The following is a 19,393-nucleotide window of genomic DNA, read 5'->3' as shown; positions in this document are numbered from 1 at the left end:
CTTAAGGGTTGAGGCTTTGCAAATTATGAGAAGTGCTGGAATTTAAGGGATTTCGGTAGGGTAGCAATGTGACCACTCTGTGTGTGAGCTGAGGCAGGGTTACCGCTGAGGAGCATGCTCAGAACCTCTCTTCTAAAGTTTTAGGGATGCTATTTACCTGGGACTGCAGGGCTATTAAGGCTGGAGGCCCTTTGAGGTCGTCTAACCCAGCACTTCCATTCCATGCTTGGGAAACCCATGGCACAGGGAGAGAAGCAAATTGTCCGAGGTCTCACGGCACATTAGGACAAGACTCCAGGCCTCTGGGCCCCCAGGCTGATTTCCTCTCCACAGAGAGATGTGGGCTCACAGTTGGGTCCTACTCTCCCCCTACTATGCAACCTTAAGCAAGTTACCTAACTGTGCAGTTTTATCTTCTGGAACGTGGAGATAATATTATTTCCTTTTGGGGATTGCTGTGGGGGGTAAAATGAAAGAATGCATGTCAAGTGTCTCAGTTGCTTGATGCCTGGCAGTTGGCGTGTGCTCAGTTGGAAGGATTGGTATTATATCTCCCTTCCAGGGTCTGTCTCCACTCCAGTGTATCATCCCGCTGCTTGTCTCCGGTGGTGGTGGTGCCGGTCCTGGGATCACAAAGGGCTCCCACTGTAGCTGAGCAAGCCAGAGGTGTGTTTCTCAGGCTGTCCCGGAAGGCAGCAGCATACCCTGACTTTACTGGGTTTAGGGCAGATACTGATTCTTAAAACAATGATCTTTGCTTCGGGTTACAGTGCAATAGTGTGCTCTTTTGGAATTAAAAAATGAAAAAGTAATGAAGGAGGTCTATATATATTTGGCGTGGGTTGAGTGATTTTTTTTTTTTTTACCATGCAAAAGGACTTCCCCATTCTCAAAGGGATTCACGATAGGTGTCCTTTAAATCACCAGTTCCTCTTTGGGCTCTCGCTCAGGAGTCCATTTCCCTAGTGTGATTCACTTCAACTTTCCAGGAAAGGGCCTCCTGCTCCCACAGTCTTTGTCACCCCTGGCCTTTTCGCAAATTCCCTTGAGCTTTGAGCTGAGGCAGGGGAATGCTGGAAGGGAAACAACGTAGCCAAGGCAGACCGTAGGATACACCATGATTTCGATATGCCACTGAGAAAGAAATAGCAATGCTAGTTTTAGCTCTAAGGTGCCATTGATTGAGAGACAAATCCCAATTTCAGAAATGTTAAAATATGAAAAAAAATACAGTGGACCCTTGAACAAGACAGGTGTTCTTATATTTTTTTTTATAAATATAGTACAATGAGGTAAACGTATTTTCTCTTCCCTATGATTTTCTTAACATTTTCCTAGCTCTAACTTACTTTATTGTAAGACTATAATCCATAGAACACATAAAATATGTGTTAATTGACTCAGTTATCTGTAAGGCTTCTGGTCAACAGTAGGCTATTATGAATTCAGTTCCTGGGGAGTCAAAGCTTACAGGCAGACTTTCGACTCTCTATTAGAGGTCGGTGCCTCTAACCCCCATGCTGTTCAGAAGTCAACAGTATGTCTTAGAATCAGTGAAATGCGGTGTTTGAGAACCAGGGTCAGCTGGATACTCATGGCAGAATGAGAGCATACAAATGGGACCAATCACCATTATACTTTGCTTCACATTATTTAATTATTGTTTTTTGTTTGGGAAAGAAACTGCTAATCCGTAGGCTTTGCGGGACAGACCCTGGGTCTCTTTTGTTCACCACTGTATCTCCGCCACCTTGTTCATAGTTGGGGTTCAACAAACATTTGTTGAATGAATAAACAAAAGAGCCACATTCTAAAACATGTGGAAAACCCAGAAAAGAAAATAAATCATTCACAATCCCCCCACTGTGGGTATTCTGGCTTATTTCCTTCGAGTCTTATTTCCTATGAATATGCTCTTTCATATACATGTAAACATAATTTATTATTAGATTTAGCTCCGGGATGTGTTTTTGTATTTCTCTATTAATATGAATGAAATGATGAAATGAGATGAGGCAGAATTGCTTTGAAGATTTGTAAAATGTTTAACCAAATATCTTATTATTAGTTATAATACTCATCACAAGGCTGCTATGAATGAGGCTGATTTTCTGAGAACACACTTCAAAGCAAACAACAAATTTGTTCTCTGAAGCCCAGAACGGCTGTCCCTGTCTCTCGTTCACTGTGGGGAGTCCCTTGGTTTCCTTTTGGGAAGAGGAAGAGAGTCAAGGCTGGAGCTCAGGCTCCAGCTTCCCACTCAGGCCAGGTATTTCTTTGGTGTCACTCACGGAAAGTAAGTCCCTGCCTAAGAAAACTCAAGCCTGCCAAAAGAATTTGCTATTTGCTCCAACCAACACCTAAAGATTGGGCTTCCGTCCCCTTGTCTTTGTGGGCAGATAGGAGCCTAACTCTGACAGGTGCCAGTTAGCAACCCAGGTGGGTTTCTCATGGACCAGTCCCCCCTTCTGCCACGTTTCACTTCCCTGACTGCCCCAGACCCTTCTGCTTCCTTCCCTTCTCCTCACATTTCCATTAAGATGCCAGCCACCTCTGCGAAAATGGAAGTTGAGTTCTGTTCATGCTGAACCTTTGTCCCTACTGCAAGGGCATATTTTTGATTAAAATCTGTCCTTGTCACTTTAATGAGTGTCTGGCTTTGCTTGGGGTTGGCGGTACTCAAAAGCCCATGAGGCTAATAGCTTGGGTTCTGGGCTCACCAGGGCAGCCTTTCTGTCTGCATGCCTGGACTTGTTCATCTGTGTTCTTGCCCTTCTCGACTCAAATCCTCAGCCCTGAACTTAGCTCCCTGCCGTCTGCTCCATGCCCTCCTTTTTTGTCCTTAAAGATGAGGTTTTCTGGCTATCCCACTTGGTTCCCACCTAGGACACCCTTGTGTGCTCATTTCTGATCTCTCCACCTGTCTCAGCCTCTGAGGCCTCTGGAGGCCAGCCTGCCTCCCAGCCTCCTCTGTGTCTGCCTCAAAGCCGACATCCCACCCACTGTGTGCTCCAGTGGAGGCTGATCTTGGCCATCAGCAAGTATCCAGGCATTAAGTACAGGGAACAGCTTGGGAGGCCCACACTCTCAGTGCTTTCCCATAGATTAAGAAAGTTCTGACCACCCCCCCCACCCCAGAAGGTTCTGGAAAAAACCCTGACCCAATTCAGTGAAAAAGAAAGGAAGCTGGGTTTCTCTCACACCCAATTTTAGGAACTGATGGATGGTATGGGAGAATTGGGTTACAGAGGTTAAGCTGATACCTTTCTCCAATTTCTAGGTGAGCCTCTGTCCCGAGCCCATCCCCGCTCAGCCCTCCTGAGTGGACTCAGGGCCTTCCAAAAGTGGGAGTCCCATTCCCCCTCCTCATGCCTATGCAGGTGGCCGGCGTAGGCCCGGGACCTCTGGTCCAGGGAACCCAAGAACTTACCCTCTGCTCCTGGGTGGCCACGAAAGTCTGGAACCCTGGAGCCACCCCAAAGCCCAGTTCTTGGATGAAAGGCGGCTCAGACTGACTGTGGATCTGAACTTTCACTCCTGCTTCAAATGTCGTTTCCTCTGAAAGGACAAAGACACACAGAGCCATGGATCAGCGATAGCAGATGCTCTACAGACTCCTGGGGTTGAGAAGCTCAGAGGGACGCCAGAAAAGGCCACATGGTGGGCAGTATGATGGCCTGCAAAGACACCTACATCCTTATCCCTGGAAACTATGAAGATGTCACTTTGCCCCGCAGAAGGGATACTGCAGATAGGATTAAGTGAGGGACCTGGAGATGGGGAGGTTATCCTGGATTATCTGGGCAGCCCAATGTCATCACAAAGATCCTCATGAGAGGGAGGCAGGAGGGTCAGAGTCAGGGATAGAATGGAAGAAGCTTTGTTGCTGGTTTTGGACATGGAGGAAAGAGCCACAAGCCACGGGATGCTGGACAAGGCAGGGGGACAGATTTCCCCGCTGGAACCCCCACAAGGAATGCAGCCCCGCCAGCCCCTAGATTTTTGCCCTGTGAGACCGGGTGTTGGACATCTGACTTCCAGCACTATAGCAGAATAAATCTGTGTTGTTTGAAGCCAGGAAGTTTGTGGCATCTGTTACAGTAGCTGTCAGAAGCTAATTCAGGCCAGTTAAGCCAACCCTTTGCTTTGGACCCTGGCACTATAAAATGGGATTAGGAAGTGAGTCAAGCACCTTTATTTTATTCACTAGCTTCTCTGCTGGGCCATGAGCTGAAGGTGAGGGGATCAGGAGGGGGAACGGACAATGACACAGCAGCAGAAATGAAAATAGAGGACTTGCTTGTATGCTAAGATGCCTGCTGCTCCTTGGAGCTGTAGGAGATGGGCAACCAGAAGAGACACTTCTGCCTCTCTTTCACTTCACAAGAGAAATGGCCCTTGGCAGCGGGAGGTGGCAAGCGCGGTGGAAGGTGATGGGATGGCACAGACAGGCTCACAATTGGTGGAGAATGCACAGGTGGGCTGTATGAGCCTTTCCTGGCTCAGAGTCCTCAGTCTTACTCTTTCCCAACAGCCCGCAGAGGGAGCTGTCCAGCACGCAAACCTGCACAACTTTCTCCCAGGCTGTTAAGGAGCCCAGCCTCCATAACCTGCCCCTGTTACCAGCCTTCTCGGGGCAGCCTCCTTCATGGCGCCAGATGGTCCAACCCTCCCGGGCTGCCCAGATTGGTTGTTACTGGTCTCTGCTCTGCGTAAATGCACATGCATTTCCTTCTGCCTGGAAAGCCTTTCAAGCTTGTCCACCTGACCAATCTCCCTACAGGTCCCCGAAGATTCAGCCCCTGGCCCCACCCAAAGCGAACCCTTCTCTTGCTTTGTTGTGCTCTTTACATATGCCTGATCAAACTTCTGCCACACCAGCACTAATTCTTTATCTGATTGTCTCTTCCACCAGGCTGGAGGATCCTGAAGCCACGTTCTGGGCTGTCTCCCTGGATCTCAAAGGTCCTCCGTGGGGCCAGGCCATATAGCATGCACTCAGGCAATGCCTGCTGAGTGAATAAGGGATTTGTGACTCCAACTTCACTCAGTTATTAATGGACAAGGCCAATCTAGAGTCCAAATCAAGGAGTGTTCTCAAAGAAGGGAATGGGGAGAGGATGGGTAAATGCAGGAATGGGGGGAAGATGGAGTAGGGGACAAATGGAGGTCAAGGTGAGTGAGTGAGGGAGGGAGGTGTTAGCACTGGGATCATAGTCTGGGGACGAACATTGAGAGGAAGGAAGGGCTGGGGCCAGGCACGGGAATGGGCAAGACCCACAGACAGCCTGGTGGCCAGTGACAGAGGCAGGGGCGGGGTCAGAAATGGGCAATAATTCCAAGATAGGGGTACATGAACAGAAGGACTTAGTAGGCACACAGGATTAGTAGGAAGGATAGGCAGGGGTTTCAGAGTCTAGACTTGGAGCTTAGTGGCTGGCGTGGGGTTTAGGCAGAAGAGACCCTCAGTCAGGAATCCTTTTGTCCTGTATTACAGAAATGGGAGGCATTGTGGAGGCAATCCACAAACACACCCCCTTCCCTCCAGCGGTCAACTGTTCTGCTATTTCTTTACCCAGATTGTCCATGTGCAGACTGCTGTCCGAATGTCCCGGCATATCTGTGGTTTGGGGCCTGTCTCCCCGGGGATGGTGAACGCTGCAGAGGAGTGAGGGCCCCTTATCCTCCCAGTGCCCCACGGGAGCATCAGGGAAGGCGACTGCAGGAGAGGAGGGTGGGTGGGAAGGGGAGGGGTGGAGGAGAGGTCAGGAGCCTGAGGAACGGGCTCGGATAGGGAAGGAGCAAAAGTGGCGTGATGCTGGGATCACAGGGATGCTTGTGCGTGGATGAACTAAAGTCATGTTCAGTGAGCTGTGGGGGGTGGGGTGGGAGAGATGCCAAAACTTGTTTTCTGGAGCTCTCTGAAGCTGCGTGCCGGCTAGGTAACTAAGCTTAGGAAACCTGAGAGCCAGTAAGACAGGCTCAAAGGAGGGAACCCGCGGCTTACAGGGAGAAATGAAAAGTGAAGTCTTTCTGTCAGAAACGCTTCGAGTAATGGGCAAAGCAGACAGGCCAGGCATGCCTGCCTTATGAGAGCCGCCCAAGGCCAGACAGGTTGGGATTTAGAAGGGGAGTTTATTCCAGAAGCAGCAGGGGCTGGGACAAAGTACATTTCTAAATGATCTCCTATCATCACAAATATCCAGCGACTGGCTGGGCACAGAAAAGAGTGACGTAAGGCTTCCACTCTCTTTAGAGAACTTTCTGCCAGGGTGGAATGTTCTAGAATCCGTGCTCTCCAACATAGGAGCTATAACAACATGAAGTGTGACAAGTGCAACCAAGGAACTGAGATTCCAATCAATTGCCTAATTAACCACCCCCCCCCAGCTTTACCGAGGTATAACTGACATATTGTGAGGTAAAGTATACGGTGTGAAGATTTGATATATGTACCCGTTAGGAAAGGATTTCCTCATCAGATTAATTAATACATCTATCACCTCACATACTTACCTTTCTTTTTGCTTGCCTTATTTATCTTTAATAGAATTTCAATTTAATTAATTTACTTAAATAGCCGCATGTGGCTAGTGACAACTTCAGTGGGCAGTGCCGCCGGAGAATGCTAGCTGTGAACAGATTCCAGACGTCTCACAGCATCAGGGATGGCAAGGACATCACCCCCCTGCTTTCCTAAGCAGGTGCCTCTGGGGGGGTCTGTGGCCTGGAGGCCTTGGGTGATTTGGGTGGGGCTCTGGGCAAGCGGAAGCACGGCTGTGCGTCTTCATGGCCAGCCCACGGTGATCGTCCCAGCTGTCCTCCCGCCCTGGTTCCCCATAACACCACTTAGTCTCCCATCTCCAGACAGTTCTCTTCCTTCATGGAGGTGCCCTCAGCCTCCGTCTGTGGATCATTCTCCAGTCTGAGTAGTGAGCAGCTCCCTTCCAGTCTCTGCCCTGTAGCACCCACCCACGGTGTCCTACACGTCCTGACATGGATGCTCTCAGTGTCACAGTGAAGCCCCAACTTAAGAACTCAGTGATCCAATATAGACAGTCAAAGGCTCCAGTTAGGTACCTCGGAGGTTCTCGGACTGGAATGCACATCAAAATCACATAGGGAGCTCTGGGTGACAATTCTGGGGACCCACCCCTCCGTCCGGTCACTCTGGGGTAGAGCCCAGGCATCTGCATTTCCAGAGATCCGACTATAGGTTATCTGAGGCCAAACACAGGTGGGCAAGTAGCAATCTAGTCCAGAGAGGGGAAGTGACTTGACCAAGTGCACACAGCTAGTCCAGGGTAGAGCAGGGGCTAGAAGTCAAGTCCTCTGACTTCTAATTCATTCCCTGCCCTTTGGCAGCTGCGAGTCTGCCCAGGGTCTGGTTGGACCCAGGGAAATGCCGGCAGTACATGCTGCCTGTCCACGTCACACGACTTGGCGGGGGCGGGGGTCTCTCCTGCTGAGATGCAGGTGAGTTGCCCATAAAACCACAGCAGCAGCAGCTATAACAACCCACACGGTTTTGGGGTCCCAGCACAAAATGAAAATGTGGGGACCCTTCTTAAAAAAAATAATTATGAATTTCAAGACAGCCACAGCTGAATATTCCAGCAAGGGTGTGGCCTTTGAAAACAAACAAACAAACAAACAAAAAAGGGTGTGGCCTTTGGAGCACGGGGACCAATGTGACCACACGGGTGGCATAATGGAGGAGCCAGCCCTGACCAGAACCCAGACTGGCATGCACAATATTCTTCCCAGCCTCGTGTTCCCCTCACCACCAAATGATCCGACACCGAGCCGCTGCAGAGCGCGGGCCCCAAGTGCAGCGCAGGATTTGTTTACATATCATGAACACCAGGATTCAAAGCCCCCGAGAGCGAGTGAGTGCATGAGAGCGTGAGAGAGCACAGCGATAGGGAAAGTTGCTACATGCACAGTGTTGGGAGCCCTTGTTAATTGGGACCAAACATGAAAGATAATGTTGGATCAGGAGGAAGGCGGTAAGGCGCGTCCCAGCCCATGCCAGAATACCATACCTCTTTTCAAGGACACAGCCATGGCCGGCTCAAGGTGAGGTCTACCTGTAGAGCGTTTTCTGTGCGTGCAGAAAGGATTTGGAACCTCTGCAGGAGGAGATGGGCAAGCCACAGGCAGAATGCATAATGGGGCCGGGAAAGTACATAGCAATAAAAGAAGCTTAAATCTTTAATCTTTGCAAATTACAGGAAATATGCCAAGGAAGTAAACACGAGGGAAGTAGGAAGGAAGATTTTCTGAAAAGCCAGAGGAATTTTCTAGGCTAAGGCAGGGATATGTTGATACAGAGCAATCTGTGTTGGCTGAAACCAACTTTATAACAGTGGCTAGGATAGCTAGCTGGAGAGGAGAGGGTAGGAGGGAGGTCAGACACATGGGGGCTCAGCTCAGTGCAGGATAGCCTCCCCTAGCCAGTCCTCTGCATTCGGCTCTCTGCCCTGGGAGCCGCACCTGCAGAGACTGTCCTGATGGGCTCCCTCACCCTCTGGCTTCTGGCTGGGGTCAGCCAGTGATGATGGGTCTGTAGGAAACTGGAGGAGAGAGGAGTGACTCTGGGATATTCAGTCTCTTAGCTCCATTTGCTGGGTCACTGGGAGTTAGCCACACAGCACCTTGGAAAGCCACAGTTCTGCACTGCGGGGCTAAGGGGAGCTCTTGGTATTGCTCTCTGTCTGGGTTCTGATGCCCGCTCTGTTCCCCTTTTCCTAGGCATGGTAGTGGCTGTCCTGCCCTCCCTAAGCCTTGCCCACATCTTTGTAAACAGTCCTTCATTCGTCTTTCCTTGGATTATCCTGTTTGTGGGTGCTGTTGATTGCCTGCTTGGGTCCTCACTGGTGTGGACTCCAGGGGGCACGTACTGCCCGGGCTCTGGGAGACAGCTAGAGGCACCTATGCAGCACCATGCACAGAAGGACAGCCGCTGTGTCTGAGTGTTCTTGGCGCGAGACCTCACTGCCTACAGGGTGGTCCATGGTTTTCAAAGGTCATCCTTATTTTGAGCTGAAAACTGCCTGTTTATAGATCTTCCCCCTGCTCCCAGCTCCAACACTTTTTCCACTTGACACGCCTTCAAGGATCTGAAGGTACATACTGTGACCACCAGTCTTCTTGATTCCATGCTAATCTTCCCCATATCCCTAACCCCAGTGTGTCCTCATTCCTGGAGGCTTTGCTAGCGGAGGTATGCTTGGTGCTTTGACCTGGAGATACTTCTGTGCAAAGGGGCTCAGGACCCTATCCCTGTCTCCCACAGGACACCCAATAGCCCTTCATGGTGGATGGACATCCTGGGGACACTGGGCGGGGCCATGGTGAGCAGAGCTCGTACCTGGAGTAGAGAACCCTTTCCCCCAGGAAGTGACCTGGGCGTTGTAAGAGAGGTAGAAACACAGGGCCTTCTACCTGGTGGGTCAGAACCAGACAGAGCCTAGGACAGTTGGTTAAATGCTTGGGGCTCTGGGGTCAGGCAGGCTAAGATCAAGTCTAGCTCTGTGACCTTTGGCAAGTTGTTTAATCTCTTGGAGTCTGGGTTTTCTGCAAAATTTGCAGAATGGGTTTGGACATAATAATGGATCTGTCTTCATAGGGCTATTGGCATTGCACAGAAAACCCTTAGCACAGAGTCTGGTGATTAAGAAAGGCTCACTGACTTATAATGCTGTCACCGTTCTTATTCAGTGTTTCCGGCTTTCAACAAAACTCAGCTGGATAATAACTCACACAAAAAAAACTAAATTTGCTTCAATTAAAAAAATGGATTTGTAAACTCAAGTCTCAATAATAAATAATGTTCTTATTTAAAAAAAAAACACAGCTGGGTCAGGTGTCCTTTCTCACTCCTCCTTCCTGATGGGACCCCCTGCATCTGGACTGGCCCTTCTCCCCTTCCATCTGGTTGATCCCTATCCAGCTTTCCTGTCCTGGAAGGTCTCCTCCACTGGATGTCCCAATATCGGGTACTTCCCTTTTCCACTCAACTCTTTCTCCACTAAGACTGGGAGATACTTGGGGACAGGGTCAGTGTTTAATTCATACATATCTGCATAGCGCTTGGCACATAGTAAATATCATACTGCTTGCAGAAGTGAACAAACAGCACAGCTCATCTCTGAGACTCAGAGTCCCAGCTTCTCCTTTTACAGCAGAGACACAGAGATGCCAAGAGGGTGGCCCATTTTTCTGGGTCTCCTAGGCGAGGTTTTGGCCAAGTTGGGTCCGCACAAGGCCTGCTGAGCCATCGGGACCCACTGCCACGTCTCAAGGCAGCAGGTGGTCAGTCATTCAGATCCTGGCGGGCAGCTGTGTAGGGACTTAAGCTGGGCAAGGTGGGGGGGTGTCACAGCAAAGACTGCTCGGGACACCCTGCTGGAGGGACCTGGCTGGTGTTACTATCTTGGGTGGCTGCCATCTGCCTGTCTTCTGTGGCCTGTGATATCACAGTGGGGGCAAGACTCAGCCTTTGGGCCTCACTGCTCCTCGAGCTCAGGGAGAGAGGCCTGGAGTGTCCAGGTCCATGTTTCAGCCAGGCTGGGGAGGGACCCGTCCATCCGCTGGGCCACCCCCCTCTCCGGGCCCCCCACTGGCTTCTCTGGCTCTGACACGGCTCACCAGATGCTGGGACTGGGCCCTGCCATTCTCTGGGGACTGAAGTGTGTGTGTGTATGTGACGGAGAGAGAGAGACAGAGAAAGAGATAGGAGGGTAAGAGAGGAACTATCCCCAAAACCACGCTCATCTCCTCTTACTTCCCTGAAGCAGCTCCCAGAAGTGCTGCTGTTCACAGAACCAGAGAAAACTCTGGCCTTCCCAAGGGCCCCAGGTGCTCACCACCATTCTACATCCGTCCCTTATTCACTGGACAGTGACGTACCAAATGCCTTGCGTGGACACCTGCCACAGGCCAGGGACTGGGGGCCCAGCAGGGAACGGAGCAGGTCCTGCGTCCTCCCAGAGCTCCCGTTCCGGGCAGGGCAGACACCAACCAGGGACACAGGCCAGCCGCGCCCAGTGCTGGGGGGAGAAGCATGGGAGAGGACAGTGAGACAGCATAGATGGGAGGGGGGGCTGTGACTCTCCAGGGCTTTCCAGTGTCACTGTCTGTAGGAAGGGACCTGGATGAAGCAGGCAGGTGGCTCGTGGGGATGACCCCAGGAGAGCATTCCCAGAGGAAGCAGGTGTGTTCCAGCTGGTGAGGAAGTCCTGAGACAGGCATGCCCTTGGCCTGTTCTCAGAGCCACTGGGATGTGGTCAGAGGCCGGATGATCTCTTTATTATGCCTTAGAGTTGCCCCAAGAGGCAGGCTTATTATAGACACGAGAATAAATGTTTTACAGAGAAGAAAACAAAGGCTCAGAGTGGTCAGCTTGCTGTTGACACAGTGAGCAAATCCAGCATCCGTCCCTGGCTGTCCGCTCACAAGGCTCTGTTTTTTGCCCTCTAACACCTGGCATCACTCAGAGAGTGTGCCCTTCTGGTGTCACTGGCTGCATTCTCCAGGGTGTAGGTCCCCTTTGAGAGCCTGCAGGCCCAGACTCTGAGCCATTCATGTCCCTATAGGACATGGCAAACAACTACACTGCCATGAGTATGGTAAGCTCTGGGGCTCACAGACTTCACATCCCAGATCCTCCTCACCATCCCGAGACAGGCATCAATATGTCAATAGTCCCACTTAGAGAAATATATATATATAAATTATAATTTTTTTTACATTGTATCTATGTTATAGGTGAAGAAACCAAAGTCCAAAGAAAGGAAAGGACAAGCCAAGGGTCCATCATTCATGGCTGCATAGAATTTTGGAGCTAGGAGAGTCCTTGACACTGCTTGAATCCAACTAACTTTTTATCTTATAGGTGAGAAAATTGAGACCCACAGGGAAGAGAGTGGCCAATGGCCACATGGCAAGTGGTGGCCTGGCAGAGTCCAGGAACCAGGTATCTTGACTCCTCACTCTTCTCTGCCCTTTGTCAGTCGACTAGAGGAAGCACTGGTCCCAGGCGACAAGCTAATAAGGGTTCAAGCTGTACAGGGATGAAGGGAGAGAATCTTTTAATCGACATTGGGTTCAGCAGCCTGTGTTCTCTCATCTCAGAGTTCAGAGGAAGGCTCACTGTGTGGGACGGTGATGATAATAGGGACTGAGGTCCTAGCACCAGCCATTGAGAGCTCTGGTGGAAAGGTTCTGCCAAACACTGTTCCGATGGTCCGCTAGGGGCGCCATCTTGGTTCCTCTAGCCCTTCTGACACGCATAGAGGAATCCAAGGAGGCCGAGGTGGGGCCCTGGAAAGGGGAGCAGGAGAGGGTCCCAAGAAAAGTGTGGGCTCTGAAATCATGGAGCCCTGGGTCTGATTCCCAGCCCCACCACTGAATAGCTGTGTGACCTCAGGCAAGTTATATTGCCTCTGTGAGCCTTAGTTTCCTCTTGTTTAAATTAAGGGCGGTGGGGGGGGGGGAGGGAGTAGAGCTGATCCCTCAGGTGACTTTTAGCCTTGCAATTCTAGGAGCCTGGGATCAAGCCCAAGTCTCCTAACCTCACTGCATCTCATTTCAATGTCCTGAAAACTAGATTTAAAAAACCCAACATGGCTGGTCAGCCCTCGCAAGTCAGAAGAGGCTGAGTTTTCTTTTCTTTTTTTTTTTTTAAATATTTTGTTTATTTGACAGAGAGAAATCACAACTAGGCAGAGAGGCAGGCAGAGAGAGAGGAGGAAGCAGGCTCCCTGTGGAGCAGAGAGCCCGATGCAGGGCTCGATCCCAGGACCCTGGGATCATGACCCGAGCTGAAGGCAGAGGCTTTAACCCACTGAGCCACTCAGGCGCCCTGAGGCTGAGTTTTCTAGAGACAACACAAAGACTCCCTGAATCGCTGCCTGGCTACCATCGGGCTGTGTGTGTCTTGTGCTCCCTGCCCACCCCTCCCCTGACAGGCCTAGCTGAGCAGCATGTCTAGATGAGCAAATCTGAACCCAGCACAGAGACAGGTATGCTCATACTCCAGGGCTCACAGGTGACATTTTGAGGCTAGACCAGATCCGGAGGAAGAGAAATCAACACTGTGTCCCCAAGCCAGCTGGGCTGCAATTATGTCTGTTCAGGGCAGCTGGTGGGGTAGTGGGGTTCTCAACGACAGCTCCTTAGCAAGTGGCCACGATAGCGTGGTGAAGGCTGCAAACCTCAACCCCTTCCTGCAGAACCTCAAAGCCCCTGTGACATGATCTGGCAAAGATGTTAACCAAGCAACGAAAATGTTAACCAAAGCAACCGCTTTTATCCCTCCCTTCTCTTTTTCTGTTTTCATTACTAAGAAACACTAGCTCTTGGCGGAAAGAACCAAGGACCAAATCAGAGAAAGATTCAAGTGCTAGTTCCAATGCTTTTTGGCCATGAGGTCATGGGAAAGCCACTCGGCATCTCAGAGACTAGCTTACTTACCATCTGTTCAATGGATTAATCTGTTAAATGATTAAGCCTGCTCGGTCTACATCGTTAAGAGTGTATGAGGGGCAGAGGATATGATGCAGGTGAAGCACGTTGTATCCTATGGAGTGATTTGTCCATGCTGGGGAAGGAGAGGGTTAATGTTGGGTCTTAGTTATGCAACAAAGAAGAGTGGCTTCATTTGACACATTCCTGTTAAACAGAAGGTCCACAAAACATACATTCGTGAAGGCACCGGTGTGCAGTTTGGTCTGCTCTCATTACAAAAAGATTTATCCCAAGGATTCTTTAAATATTGAGTTTCCCTGGTGCATTCAGGCTCAGAGATTATGAACTCCTTGGTAAGAAGGCTGATGATTCTGGGTGGGCAACCCGCATACAGGAGACATCACCCTTGAAAAGCCGTCAGGAAGTGCCACGTATCCGGAACCATCGGGGAAGTTGGTGGATGATTGAGATTCTATTTATAAACATTCTGTTTGCACGCTGGTGATGGAAGTTGGGTACAAGCAGATGCCAAACAGATCACGTATATAGACTGTGATATAATTACGGAAGTCAAAGTCATTCAAAGCATTACCTTCTGTAATTGAGTATTTTCTCAATCAGTGAATATAAAAAGCATGATAGCGTTCATGTGGGGGGAATGACGTCTGAGAAATGTCAAGATGTTAAAAAGGCATCTGCGTACTTCCAAAGGGTGGGAGACCGTGGTCTGGATCAGAGCTTCTCATCCCAGAACATGAGTCAGCCAAGGACTCCTGTTACAATGCAGATTCGGGTTGGGCTCTAGATTCTGCATTTCTGACAAGCCTCAAGGGGATGCTGGTGTCGCTGGTTGGAGGACCACTCTCTGGGGAGCAGGACTCACAGGAGAACATTAATGTGTTAGCAGAACACACCAGACCTGATGTGATCTGACTTCTGTCCAACCGTCCAGCTCTGGGTCTCAACCTGGACACCCTGGGCTGTTCTGGACTTTTGCTCCAGATTCCCTTCCCTCTGTTTAGCCTCTCAACTCCTTATGGCTCACACCCTCTCTTACTCCCATCCTCTGCATATCCGCCTGGCAGCCAGGCCCGGGACGAGGTCCAAAGTTCACCTCCTCTCGGAAGCCTCCCCTGATTTGCCCTTTTCCTCTCTTCTGGAACCCATTACCTGCTCCATCTATCCTTAGCAGTTAGAGCACTTGATGACATTTAATTGTGTACATGTGCCCACACTGCAGAAGTCTGGCAGCCCGCAGGCAACGTGAGGGTTGTTGGATCAATGCATTTCTGTCTCCTCCGTAAAAGGAACCCTCGAGATAGTCCCTAGATCGTGAACTCCTTGCAAACCTGGACTGCACCCTTCATGTGTATCCTTGAGGGTGTGGCACACAGTAGGTCGCCTTGGCAATTTACCGACTAGGAGGGCACGAGCTCTGAGGTGGGTCTGCTTCGTCTGGATACGGTCAGCCAGGCTGCGACGTCTGAATAGAGCAGGTATATTTTCCGCATGTGTGTAAGGCAGTTCTCAGAACGGTGAAAGTCAGTTTTCTGGCTGCTTCATGGATGCTTGCCTCCAATGGTGCTTCTGACTCGTGGCGTCCTTTCTCCTTATTCCTTGGCACCTGTGGAGACCCCTCCCCCTGCCCCATCCAGCGCAAAGACCCCCTCTGAGCGTGAGCCCGGAACTCCAGCTGGCCGCTGCACGTCCTGGGTTCCCGACTCTCAGGATTCCTTCCGGGAAGGTCCCCAGCACCAGACACCATGTCAGGAGTGCTTCCTGGGAGCAGAGATGTCAGAGAAACCATAGCAACCATCAGCATCCCGTCTGGCTATGTCCCATTTATGACGGGAGATAGAAGTTGTGCTATTTCTGATAGGCGCTCAGGCTTTCCAGCTATGCAGAGAAGTTCGGATCGTTTTAAATATAATTTTAATTTTTATCGAAGCGATGTATGTACATAATTTAAGAAGCCAAATGATTCCGCAAGGCTTTTATTTTATTTTATTTTTTATTTATTATTATTATTTTTTTCCCGCAAGGCTTTTAATGAAAAACAGTAGTGTTGGCTCCGCCTCTCCCCGAGCCCCAAGCCCCAATTTTCAGAGACAGCGACTTTCAACTCAAAAAACTACTCTTTTCTTGTATTTACTTTCATATTGCATTGGACATCAATGGCTCAGAAGATACTTCTTGGTTTTAAAAAACTGTAGGTATTAGCTACCAAATTCCTCCCATGGGAGGTGAGGATGTAGACTTCTTCCATGAGGGGTGGCCTGCTGTATTTCTTTTCTTTCCGTCTTTCTGGAGATGTATAGGATAGTTTGGTTAAGCCAGTCTCCAGCTTTTACAGAACTAGGTAAGTAGTGTCCACACCCCGGCCTTGTAGTATCTAAAGATTTCGATCTTTTCTTGTAAAACTCTTTTGAGTTTCCTGTTCTGTTTTCTTTTACTTTTTGTTTGTTGGTTTTTTTTTTTTTGCTTTGTTTTGTTTTGGTTTTGTTTGCTAAATATCTATCACAGAAGTGGGGGGAAAAAAAAAAAAAGAAACCCAAACTCATAGAGACAGAGGAGGAGTGGTTGCCAGGGGGTAAGGGTGGGGGAAATAGGCAGAAGTTGGTAAAAAGACACCAACTTTCAAGATGAATAAGGTCAGAGGGTATAATATAAACCACGGTGACTATGGTTGATAACACTGTATGGTATAATGGAAATCTGTGAAGAGAGCAGAATGTAAATGTTCTCGCCAAAAAATATATTTTGCATATTATATATTAATATATATTATATTAACATGCAAATATAATTAATATATTAATTATGATTATAGCACCATAGATAAGATATGTAATTAATATTATATTAATATGATATATGATATTTTGTGAAATATATATGATATACAATTAATATAATATTAATAAATAATATCAATATACTTGATCTATGTATGAAATTATATGATATACATATTTGGAGTATAAATTATATATATATTTAAAGATTATTTCAGAGGGAGAGAGAGGGCATACATGCAAGCAGTATGTGGGGTGGGGCAGTGGGAGAGGGGGAGAGAGAGAATCTCAAGCAGACTCGCAGCTGAGCAAGGAGCCCCACCTGGGGCTTGATCTCATGATCCTGAGATCATGATCCGAGCCACAACCAAGAGTCAGATGCTTTACTGACTGCACCACCCAGGTGCCCCTGGAATATATTTGAAATCAAATTCTACCCTTATGCTTCATTTGTAGCTTCCTGGGTAGAGAATTCTGTCTTAGAAAGGAAAGATTTCCCATCCCTCCTCTCTGCCCAGTATTCTGGGTTTTTTTTTCCTTTAAAGATTTTATTTATTTATCTGACAGACAGATCACAAGGAGGCAGAGAGGCAGGCAGAGAGAGAGAGAGGAGGAAGCAGACTCCCTGCCGAGCAGAGAGCCCAACGCGGGGCTCCATCCCAGAACCCTGGGATCATGACCTGAGCTGAAAGCAGAGGCCTTAACCCACTGAGCCACCCAGGCGCCCCGTGTCCTCTGGTTTTAATTGCATCTGCTGAGCAGTCCCTGCTCGTGCTGAGTGTAGATCTTATGTAGGCAATTTGTTTTTTCTCTCCAAAAACTTGTAAGGTTTTCTCTTTATCTCTGTTAGCCTGAATTCCTCGAGGATGCGTCTTGGTCTGGTTGTTCAGCCACTTACTGTGGTCAGGACTTGGTGAATTCTTTAGCTATTAATCCCGTGCTTCGGCTGGGAACTTTGTGTCTTACTTCTCTGCCAACGTCTTCTTCTCCATTCTCTCTGGTTTGTTATTCTAGAACTCTTTGTAGGAGCGTGTTGGACTTCCTGGATTTACCTTCTCATTTTCATATCTTTTTTCTCTCCATTTTCCATCTGTTTGTCTTTTCATTTTACTTTTCAGGAAATTTCCCCAATTCCAACCCTTCTATCTTTTTTTAAAAAAATATAATCGTATTTTAATTTCCAGCAGTTAAAAAAACCCCACAACTTTTTCTTTGTATGTTACTTTTTAATGGCATCCTGTTTTAATAGCTTGTATTTATGGATGCAATATCATCTCTCATCTCATGAGAATTTTTAAAAAGTGGTTTGATGTTTCCTTCTGCTCCCTGCATTCATTTTGTATTTATCACTCATACAGTGCCCAATATTATTCAGGTTTTTTCTAAGTACTTCATAAATATTAACTCATTTTAGTCTTCCTAACAACTTCTCAGAGTAGATAATAATATTATTCTTATTTAGATGTGATGGAATGCAGAGTCAGAGAGGTTAAGTAACTTGCCCAAGGTCACACAGCTGGTAAGTTGTATAGCTGGGATTTGAACTTAGGTTCTGTCTGACTCTAAAGCTTATGTGGTTAATCATTATCTCTATTTCCTCACAGTTTCTTTTTTGTTTGGCTAGTGTGGTTCCTTTCCTATCAGTGGCTTCCCTCAAAAGCCAGACATTTTGGCTGTCTACTCATAACGAAGAGGGACTTAAATGCTGCACAGTCATTCCTGGGTGTGGGAGGACTTGCTAAGGGAATTTTTCCTCTGGGGGGGATCGAACCAGGCCATCATGTCTGGGAATTCCTGACTGTCATTCTATGTGGACCTTTCCTCATGACCCTGTCAGTCTCTCCAGAAAGGGATTCCCCCAGACTTCCGTTTGGAAGTGGTAGGGTAGATTAGGACGGCTGGGGTCTCCCTACTCAGTAAGCAGAACCTGACCTCCACTCCCTGTTTTCTGTACGGCACCTCACCCATGCCTCACCTCTGTCTGGTTTACGCACGCCCAGAGCCGGTCTGTTTCATCCCATCGGGTGCTGGGGTGCGGAGAGGTACTTGTCTGGATATCTGAGAGACTTAACAGCTCCTTTTATAGGATTTGAACTAATCCTCCTAGTTTTCCCTCTCTTATCCCTGTCTTCAGCATTGTCTGATGCCTCCAACTCTGATGCCTTGGACTCTTTCTGGGGTTCAGTGGTGAGAACTGTGTGGCTTTAGTCGGCTTTTCAGTGCAGACCCTTATCCCTCAGCTTTGTCTGCCACATGCCGAGTAATTACCATCTGCCTTCCATCTTCCAAAAACTTGCTGACCTTGACTATTGCCTTCTTTCTCATCCTCTCTGTCATTGTGTGTTTATACTTGAAAAAAACAAACAAAAAACCCCCAAACCAAAAAAACGAACCCGCCATTTAGGTGGGGTGTATGGAGGGAGCCTCCAGAAACACTTCAGTCCAATCTACTGTGTTCAACCAGAAGTCTAGACTGCCAGCTTCCCCAGAGCTCAGCAGACACATCATGAGCTCCTTGGCCATGGCCAAAGAGGGGAGGGAGATGTTTGGAGTTGGCCTCTGGAATGTACACACCCATAGAACCAATGGACACCATTTTTACCCTGGGAACATCAGGTGTCCTCCCGATGCTTTTCAAACTGGGTTCCCTGGAGCCTTAGGGTTCCTCAGGGTCAGCCATAGTGAGCAAGGGACAATCACACTGAGGTTCCCATCTCCAGGTGAACCAGGGCAGCCCTACCTTTATCTGTTCTATATACTGGGGCTATGCTAAAACTTTTGTTCAATGCAAGAATTCTGCTATTGAGGAAAAAAAAAAGAGGGAAAAATAGAAAAGGAAAATTTTAACAGACCTATCATTATCTGCCGTTCTCTCTTCAGAAATGTCACCTGGACCATTTTTTCCCCCTGAGCTATTTTCACGGCAGTTCTTTTACAATCACATTTTGAACATTAAAGGCACATAGTGAAAGGAGGATTGCTTTTGGGTTCGTGTGTGGGTTTTTAGCTTGGTTCGGCTACTTAATGAAATGTGTGTTCTTGGGAAGCTTACTCAACCCCTCTGGGCCCCAGTTTCTTTATCTCATAGTGGGGATTGAAACACCTGGTTAGGATGACTGAAAGAG

The 19,393-nt window shown here is 48.5% G+C and overlaps 1 protein-coding gene across 2 annotated transcripts in view; it reads right to left on the bottom strand.

The window, feature by feature from the left end:
- ASIC2 (acid sensing ion channel subunit 2) overlaps positions 1-19,393 on the bottom strand; it is a 978,722-nt gene that overhangs the window by 58,892 nt on the left and 900,437 nt on the right. For both annotated transcript variants that reach the window (XM_045983838.1, XM_045983837.1), the window contains exon 3: positions 3,431-3,558. In XM_045983838.1, coding sequence (XP_045839794.1) covers positions 3,431-3,558 — 128 coding nt within the window. The remainder of the gene's footprint in view (positions 1-3,430; positions 3,559-19,393) is intronic.

Source organism: Meles meles, chromosome 18 (assembly GCF_922984935.1).
Source record: "Meles meles chromosome 18, mMelMel3.1 paternal haplotype, whole genome shotgun sequence".
In the NCBI taxonomy this organism is placed as follows: Eukaryota; Metazoa; Chordata; class Mammalia; order Carnivora; family Mustelidae; genus Meles; species Meles meles.
This window is presented reverse-complemented; position numbering and strand designations above follow the sequence as displayed.